The 9851-nt window shown below is 33.0% G+C and overlaps 1 protein-coding gene across 2 annotated transcripts in view; it reads right to left on the bottom strand.

The window, feature by feature from the left end:
• Nucleotides 1-3533: 3533 nt before the first annotated feature.
• LOC106462128 (mRNA turnover protein 4 homolog) overlaps nucleotides 3534-9851 on the bottom strand; it is a 17182-nt gene continuing 10864 nt past the window's right edge. For both annotated transcript variants that reach the window (XM_013922017.2, XM_022389274.1), the window contains one exon: nucleotides 3534-4087. In XM_013922017.2, coding sequence (XP_013777471.1) covers nucleotides 3833-4087 — 255 coding nt within the window. In that variant the 3' untranslated portion in view covers nucleotides 3534-3832. The remainder of the gene's footprint in view (nucleotides 4088-9851) is intronic.

Here is a 9851-nt window from a genome sequence, read left to right as displayed (position 1 = left end):
TCAGTAGAATTTGATATGCTCTGCATCTTTTGTATATGAATTTTTTATTTTTTTTCATAAGTGCAGTTCTTATTTTCCAGTGCTCATTTTTTGAATAATGTGATTCTTGATTCATATTATGTAGTTTTCTATATCATTAACTTTGTTTTCTGAATTAAAACTTGAAGGGCTGGACTGTGAAACATTAACAAAATTCCCATTTCTTTGCAACATCAAAAAGTAGAGTATGTTTGTTTAATATTTTTAATTAGAAGTTTGATTCTGGGTTAAATACAATGGAAATTCACGAGATCATTTCACTGCAGATAATTAAATAACTGGATGCTGTATTATTCAGAAATTAGGTAAAAGACTTGGCAATAGATATTTAGTCATTCTACACTTTACTAAACTTTCATTTTAGTTATAGCTGTAGTTTAGTACAGTCAAATGTTATTATTCTTTATCATATTAATTTGATAATGGTAATAAACATGATTACAGAAAAGTTCAAGACAATTAGTATACAGTCTTTCCATATCTCTTTGATTCTTCCTACATCCACTAATATACCATTCTGGTAAAAAAAAGAACAGAGAAAGATCATAACAGTTTCTTCCTCTTACATTAATTTATCTTCCACATGGAATTCACTGATTATTTGTCACTTGTTATTCATCTAAAAGAACAACCATTGGTCAAAGTTTATTTAAATTCTAAAAATCATGGTATAGTTAATGTAATATTATATTTAATTTTGGTTTGATGTTTATATGTTCTTTAAAGTATTTTGTTAAGCAACAAAAACTTCTCCTTTGTTGTGAACTGTTTCCTTAGAAATTTCCAGTTTTTCATGTTCTCCTTTACTAATTTGTTAAACTCACTGTTTCTCTTTGTGATAAATCTAAATTTAATTTTTACTTTTTTTTACTTTTTTAGAAATTTCCGGTTTTTCATGTTCTCCTTTACTGATTTGTTAAACTCACTATTTCTCTTTGTGATAAATCTAAATTTAATTTTTACTTTTTTTAATTTGTGTATCAGGAAAAATATAAATGCCTTTAGATTTTAAACTTGTAATACAATATCGTTTTCTTTTGTTGCTTTTGTCAAATGGCAGTAATGGATATTAATTAATAATTTAGTTTCACTTTTGTTCATATAAGAATTCAAAATTTTGATTTTTTTTTTCTAGATTAGAGTACTGTGGGTCAGATTTGGCATTTTGATTTCTATGATTTTTTTTCCAGGGTAGAAGACAGTACTAGATTTTTCTTAGTTTAAGTCACATTTATTTTGGTCTTATCTTGATTCAGAGAGTAGGACTGGATTTTAGTGTTTCTCCAATTTGAATGCTAGTTGAGAATTTTGATTCTTTTGGTTCAAATCAAAGGGTAAAAAACCAAATTTCAAATCTGAATCACAGACCATTTTTGGCTCATGATGAAAAGTTTTAACATGTTGAATAGATCAACATTTTCATTCTTTTTGCTATATTATATATCTATGTGTGTGTGTGTGTGTGTACAGATTGGAAATTAGTTTATTCTCTAGAACACATAAATAAACTATTTTGTAAAAGCAGTTCTGGAATTTCAACATGTCTCTTGTTTTATATTATTATTTAGTGGTATGTGTAGTCATTGGTTGTACCAGAAATTACTCATTTACCAGCCTCAACCAAACACTTTGTTAATATTTTGATGACTGATTGTCAGTAGATTATAATAAACAAATAGAAACATTTAACTTTTATGGTCAATTCAATCTGGAAGTGTTTATGGCAGCAGAAACAAAACTATACACTGGAAAATTATGCCTCAAGTAGAAATTCTCTTCTTCTCCCACTTGTACAAATAACGCACCACATGCACGACCACCTGCAAATGGCTAATGAGTGGGCATGTCAATGCAAAAACAAGATCAGACGAATCTAAATCATACTATTATGATGGTAAATGCTCAATCCCACAGTGGTAAAAACATAACAATTAAGAAAACAATCAATAAGATTTATCAAATCATTAATTACATAGAACTGTTTGATTAGTATTTACATTGCTATCAATAATCAGTCATTGCTTGATTATGCCTAAACAATCATCAAACATGATTTCATAACCAATTCTCACCAGTGGCTCAGTGGTAAGTCTGAACACTTATAACACTAAAAACTTAGTTTTGATACCCATGGTGGGCACAGCACAGATTGTCTTTGTTTAGCTTTGCATTTAACAACAAACAAATAAACATACACACCCACTCATGCTGATAGTGTGAAAATAAACATTCCTTCAACCTCAAATATGCTCCTTGATGTAAACAGATACTCTACTACTTCATCAAGTTTTGCTAGATTGACTATACTGGGGACATCACACACACACACACACAAATTATGATGAATCTGGTTTTACTTCTTTGCATTAAATTTCAATAAGTCAATAACTTGCAAATAAGTCTTCTACAATATTGAAGCAATTGATTTTATACTATGTGGATTTTCTACTTTCTGCATTCATAACAAAGATCACCAAGAGTCTATCCACGAGTTCTAACATCTTATAGTAAAATCCAGCTACCTTTTGTCCCATAGAGAGCTCTTGTGAGAGGACAAATATTCTTTATCTGAAATAATGACATACACCATTTTTAAGTTTTCTATTCATATTATTGGTTATGTTTGAAATTATTTGGAATATCAACATTTTTATCAACTTTATATATATACATGTATATATATATTATATTTTGCATTATTAGCTTAGGAAATTTAGGTTAGTCCCAAGTTCATATACTAAGTTTGCTAAATCTTGAGGAATTATTGGGATAATGGCATAAAATATTAATGGTGAGGGTACTCATCTGATGATTTAAACCATATTAGGTTTTTCCTGGGTATGGAATATTGATATTGTATTTATTTCTTGTCGGTTTTTTAATAGAATTGCCTTCATTAGTTCATAAATTGCTTTGTAGTTCTGATCTGTGTGGTTAACTTACTTATTAAACAATAACCAAATAACATTCACAGTGATATGCAACTTGAGCTGGTAGTTGTGATAAGGTGATGACAAGTTACTGATGTAGCACTAATATTGATTAGGTTAGCCACTTTGATCTTTGAGAACATTATAAGCAGTCACATTTCAAGGGGCAAAGAATTTTTCCCCTATAAACACACACAAAACTAACACTTTGAGGTCAGCGGGAGTCACAATGTATATAATTTTAAAATAATAAGATTATCACAAGTTAGGAGAAAGCTACTTGTGGTACAGCTTTTCAATGAGAGGCATGCCATCCTCCCACACAACCCCAGTGGACACCCCTGAATATAAGCTATACAAGTTACTTAGTGTGAAGAGTTCAATGTGATTAGTTGTAATGGATTGTATAAATTCTGTATAAAAACTAGTTTCTAATATATCTAGTGATATAATTCAAGAAATCAAACTTGTCTCATGTAAAAACTGAAGTTGTTGTCTTAAATATAATACAACTGAATGCTGCAAACCAAATAAATTTGTAAGAGGAAGTTATTCAACCAACAGTTGATGTTCTACAGATTTATTTAAAACTGCATGTATATACAGTGGTTAACAAAATTAAAAATTTCAAAGTTCTTCATTATTTTCTATGTAACTGGAAAGTTACTATGTAAACAGTTCATATGAATAGATCAGTTACAAATGACATTTCTTTACAAATAGCTTTGTCATAAAATTCCAAAGTTATATAAAAATTCAAGTTTCAGTACAGTGGCTTTGAGAAGAAATGTTGAAATCTATATGGGCAAAAAATGATTTGACTCCTAACATTTATATAATTAACTTTTGTGATTTTGCTGCATTCAACATTCATCATCACCACTTTCCATTCTTTCATTTTCGTCATCAGTAGAACCTTGGCTTATCTGTTTTGAAGACTTCATCTTTTTTTGTTTTGTCTCTTTTTTAGTAGATTGTTGTTTATGCTTTCGCTTTTTCTGTTCCTTCATTCCTTCTAGTGGTTGTTCTCTCTTAATGAAGTCTTCAAAAGACCCGTCATTAGACCACATACATTCAACAGATATCTTAAAGTCAGCCATCTGAATTTCGAGAAGCTTCTAGAATATTAAATAAACAGACACAAATGTCAGCCAAATAATTGCTTTCTACAGAAGCTGAAACATTATTACTGCATTAATATTTTTTTGAAGTTAGTGTAGTTTCGAGTGCCATACTTTTTCTTTTTATGAGCTATGATTATATTGTTTTTGATATCCTAAAATCAAAAATTATCAAAAGCTTTTTAAGAAAAGTTAAGTAAATTATAACTTTTACATTTTCAAAGTTAAAAATGAATTTTAAATGGCTACTTACCTCTGAAACACAGTTTGCCTCATCTTGAAGTAGAACTCAACTGTCAATATCACATGAATGTCCTTGATGTGGTGCAGTATGTGCATCATACCTACCCACAGTTCTCAATTTTTCACCTCCAATGTGACTAATTTGTGCATGCATCAGTGGATTACTAAAGCTCTGCCTTCCAGTCACAACCATGATGTGAAACTGCAAATCTTACAGTTGTGGAGAGGCTGACAGAAATGTGTTTGCCTAACTACCCACATTTCAGATAATATGAAGTACTCTATGAATAGTTAGTGAAGTCAAACATTAGAAATAAAAAACAGAGTTCAGGCCCAACTATATATCAGAAGGGCTGAATCTGCATTTCAGTAGGACTACTAAACTGGTGGCAATTATTATATAGGCTACCACACATGTGTGAGATATATGGTAACCAGGAGTGGCATTAACAAGAAAGAAGTAGAGCTTCTGTTTATTATGGAAGATTCTCAATGGAAAATATACCATTTTATCCTTTAGTAAAAGAAAACTGAACAAACTGTTATGGTGTAATCACATGCTACATCCATACAGAAGACCAGCAAATAACAATACGACTAGGTGAGCCTGAGGATGGGCTCAACAACTCAAGAATAGTACAACAGAATTATCGTAGAGAAAAATAAGGACAACAATATGAGTGTGGAGTTGTGAGATAGTGTGGAGATTCATAACTGTATCCTATGTATAAGACTATACACAACATTCACAAGGAGATGAGAAGATAGGCACTCTCCACTACCAGATAGCACCACCTGTCCACATCCAGCACCCTCTGTGGATCACTAGCATAGAGGGTGGTATGGGTCAGAGACCAATGCAGAATTTTGTATGAATATACGCAAGTCCTGAGTAGACAATTCCAAACCACACAGAGATATTCTAGCCATACAGCAGCAGTGTTTTTGTTTTGTTTTTTACTGTTAAGTAAACTTACCTATTATTGATTCCACCTAGATAAAAGTCAAATAAATGGGAGTAAGTGGAATCACAAAGCTGAAGAGATAGCATGATGATGTAAATAACATTGTAAAAATGTATTCAGAGTCATACATTTACCAGCCTATAGGATATTTTTTAAAATGTATTGTGGCCAGGATGCCAAAGACATCACCAAATGTTGAAGCTGATGGGACAAACCTGAAATTTCTGTTGTAGATGAAGAGATGCATCCTGGTGAAGATATTCACACAGCATCGAAAGGTGGCTGATAAAGCAGATTTGTAACCAGAATATAGTATACAGAAGGGCCTCTTTCATGAAAAAAAGATACAAGAAAAAGGATTTCAACTTTTGAGGAGTGTGTAGAAGACAGGAAACGGGGGAATAATGAAAACGAGCCTAATGCATTGGTACACTGCAAGGGAAGAATGGTGGCAAAACATGAGACAAAAACCCTGCATGTTTTGCAAAGAACCGGGCAACAACCAACTGTGAAAATGTAAGCGCTAAATCTCCGAGTAGAAGATGGAAGTTCAAGGATGACAAAAAGGAAGAGGATCTTCTAGAGAAGTAACACATGAAAAGTGGAAACCACAGTTGTGCCTGCCAAAAGGGAGCTATGAGAAGAACTGCAAGACACAGAAGATCTTGGTGATACCAGAACAGGAGGAACTGGAATGAAGGGCAAAAAAAAGAGGATTACAACAACTGTCTGAAAGCATTGAGCATCGGTATATTTGAGATTATCACACACAATGGAAAACAGACACATGAAGGATAGTAAGAGCTTGAAATTTCTTGATTCAGAAGTTACTGACAAATTGGATCCTATGGAATGCAGTGAAAATGAAGAATATGGCCAGAATAAGAGAGTCTGGTGAACCCAAAGTTCCCAGAGATGAACAAATGTACTGAGACGACACCAGAGGTGTCCTGAACTAGAATCAGTGAATGAGAGGGTTGGGCAATGGTATCATGGTTGCTTCTACATTGGGCAATTCAAGTGGGACAAAAGGGCCATGAAGTAGAAGAAAGAGAGGTTAAAGTACTCTGATAAGTAAAATAGGTTGATAGTACAGGAAAAAGAAATGACGTCTAATATACATACTAATTGACAAACTGAATCATGACCATAGAAATTTAAGGAAAAAAGAAGAAGTAGAACAAATGTTTATAATTAATATAAAGTTTATCATTCTGAAGGAAACAATTTTCAGAATAGAGAAATCTCTAGAAATGTAGATGACTAATCATAGGATCTATACAGTATGCATATAGTACTGTAAACTACAGAAAAATATTCAGCTTCCAAAAAGTCTATACAAGAACTAATTTACATGTAATTATTTTTAAACTAACGCCTTCATTAATATAATGAATGTGTGTATTTTGTAGGGTGATTAGACCCAAAGAACAAGATGTAAGTGGCCAAAATATTCTCACTGACATCCCTCTTTAAGTGAATTGAATTTATTAGAAATAACTGTAATCATAAATTGTGTCAGGAAAACAATATTCAAGTTCAGTTGCAATATTAACAGCCACTGCCACCTTTAATTTGACTAAAGCATTTAAAAGTGAAAAAAATAGCCTTTAATTCAATGATAAGAACCTTCAATTTTTCTAAACCTGGCTCTGTCGAGTTCCTAAGACTGATTAAAAAGTACTTTTTTCCCAGTGAAACATAACTGAGGGAATAGAGCTCCTTTGGCTTTACACCAATTTACCAAGCACTGTAAAGTTTCCAAGTTGCATGTTGGAGATATTTTGCAATATAAATGTGTATGCAATCTAATTAATGAATCTTTTAGCATGTCAAAATATTGACTATCCCACACATTAAGTCCTTGATTGTTTACACATGATGATATTACATGATTTCAAACTGACTTCTCAGAAATAAGCACTACCAGTGGTGACATAATATTATCTCTGTACTACTATACTTTGCACTCATTTCTCCATCATTTAATTTTGGGGACTGGGACTTATTTTGTATGAAATGCAAATTTTTTCTGACATACATTTACACTAGTAGAACAGTTCTCTTGATTTCAGGTAGCAAGTTTGTTTTAAGATGAGTCACTCAAAGGCAAAGATCTAGGCACACTGGCTTCGAAAAACAGAAAAAAAATGGGCACCAAATTAATCTAGTTTCAAGAAAAAACTGACTTCACAGGACATTTTAAGCTGTGTGATATAGATATAAATGTAGAACACATGGGAATTCAAGCACTTTCACCATAAAGCTCTGGAAAGAAGCATACAAAAATGGCTAATTTGAGGTTTGGAAGGGTAATAAAGGAGGAAAAACAGTTTAACAAACTTAAATGTACAATGTCCACAGTACCTGCAAACAACCCAATGTTTGGTGACAGTCCATTAGAAGCCTCATCAAAGATAGAAGGATCTACAAACATTCCATTGGTAGTCTCATCTATGACAGAGAGTTGCCAAGATGATGTTTTTCCTGTAAGTGCAAAACATCCATAAGTGCATACTTCATGAAAGTAGATTCAAAGAGTACAAGCCAATCTGAGAAACATGAAGAGCTAGTTTTGTCAATTCCACCTCCCTTGAATAATTTGGGCATTCCTGCACCCACTCAAGCTCAATATATTGCAGTTCGCGACAAAGCTGCTCAGAAGACAGTTCAAGGTTACCTTACCAAAGCTGATCAATCAAGGAAAATTGAAGCCCTGTGGACAATGACAGTTGCTGATGACTTTAGTCTTGCCAGCTACGAGTCTATAGGTAAACTGTTCCAAGAAATGTTTCCAGATTCAGATATAACATGACAATTTGCTATGGGAAAAACAAAAGTGCAGTATATTCTAAATCATGGGTTGGGAAAGAGATTAAGAAAGATGGAATGCATTTCACTGTCCATTTTGATAAAACCACAACTTCACAGGAAATAAAATGGTTCAACTGCTTACTGCAATATTTTTCAGAATCCAAACAGGATGTGTCTGTATGATACTTTACATCACTCTTCATGGCAGACACATAGGCTGTATCAAAGGAGATAATCACGGTGTTCAATAATCATTCACTACCTGTAACTCTAGTACTGTCATTATCTGCAGATGGACCAAATGTGAACAAATCCATTAAATCCAAAATAAATGATGAAATCATCAAGCAAGGTGGATAAGACTTAGTGTTTGTTAGATTCTGCACAATTCATGTATGCCACAATGCATTTGGCAAGTATCTTGTAGAACTGAAAAGCCCAGCAGAGAGCCTTATCATTGATGTGCACTATTTTTTCAAAAAACAGCCTTGCAGAAGGGAGGATTTCTCAAACAAGCTGGTGGAGCTAGGTAAGGAAGTTCTTTCCTTCTTGAAATATGACCAAACCCATTGGCTAACTCTGATACCAGCAATCCAGAGGTTTAACAAGATGTTACCAGGATTGGTCTATTATTTAAAATGGCTGCAAAAAAGAGGACAAGGCAATTGTTAAAAATAATAAGTTCAATTCCATCATGAGCAGGATCAATGGAAACAAGGCACAGGTACTACTGGTGGAGGTGACATTCTTGCAGAGCCTGAAAGGCCCACTAGATATATATCTAATGGTCATGCAGCATTCATCTCCTATGGTACATGTCCAGAAATGAGACTCATGAAGAAAGAGATAACATCTCCCATTGAATGTGATGTGACTGACCATGAAAATCAGAAAAGTGACAATGACTTGGAAATAGGAGCAGAAGCAAGGCTAGCTCTTAGTAAAGTTACATCACAAGTAGACAGAAAAAATATCTTCTATAAAGAATGAAGAAAGTCTGCAGATAGGTCACTGTAGATTGCATGAAGTCAGTGGCATGTTTAAACCCTCGTATATATATATAGATCAGTTGTCTTTCTTTTGAATATTTACCAGTCTAGTCAGAATACTTTTCTATGCAAAAAATCTGAAGACACATAATAGAACTTTTACCATTTAATTATGAGTTAAAGTATAGTATGAAAAAGGGTTAAATACCTGAGGAAACTATGTTCAGTGTATCTGCAAATGAGTTTAAATTTACACTGTCTTTGTGTGAAGTCTTTAAAGACTAGAATTTGAAAATCACTCAGCATTGTTTGTAGCAAGCATATTTTATAAACTGTGAAGAGAACTAGTACCATTGTGTTAAATAAGAATATGAACAGACCATCGTGATAATTGCATTGAAAGCATGAATCTTGTATTTGACTATGTATTTAATAATAAAAAAATTTCTGTTTTCAGATGGTGGATCATCACAGAGTGGAACCATGAGAAAGGATACGAATTAGCAAATTGGTTACCTTTTAGATCCATTCCTGTTGGAGACTAACACCCTTTGTAATGTTATTTTTTGTTGATTAAAACTTAATTTAAGGATTTATTTCATGTTTTAGGTGATACGTTTTTACTAAAATAAACTGTAGCAGTAATAAAATTCATCAAGATAGCTAAGGAAATGCGCTAAAACAGCCTTTAACCCTATCGACACGATTCAAAGGCCATGTCATCCCGTTTGTTGACTCGCATTAAAAATT

This window comes from Limulus polyphemus, unplaced genomic scaffold (assembly GCF_000517525.1).
Source record: "Limulus polyphemus unplaced genomic scaffold, Limulus_polyphemus-2.1.2 Scaffold1099, whole genome shotgun sequence".
NCBI classification, from domain to species: Eukaryota; Metazoa; Arthropoda; class Merostomata; order Xiphosura; family Limulidae; genus Limulus; species Limulus polyphemus.
The sequence above is the reverse complement of the archived record's forward strand: the minus strand, read 5'-3'. Positions and strand labels throughout refer to the sequence as shown.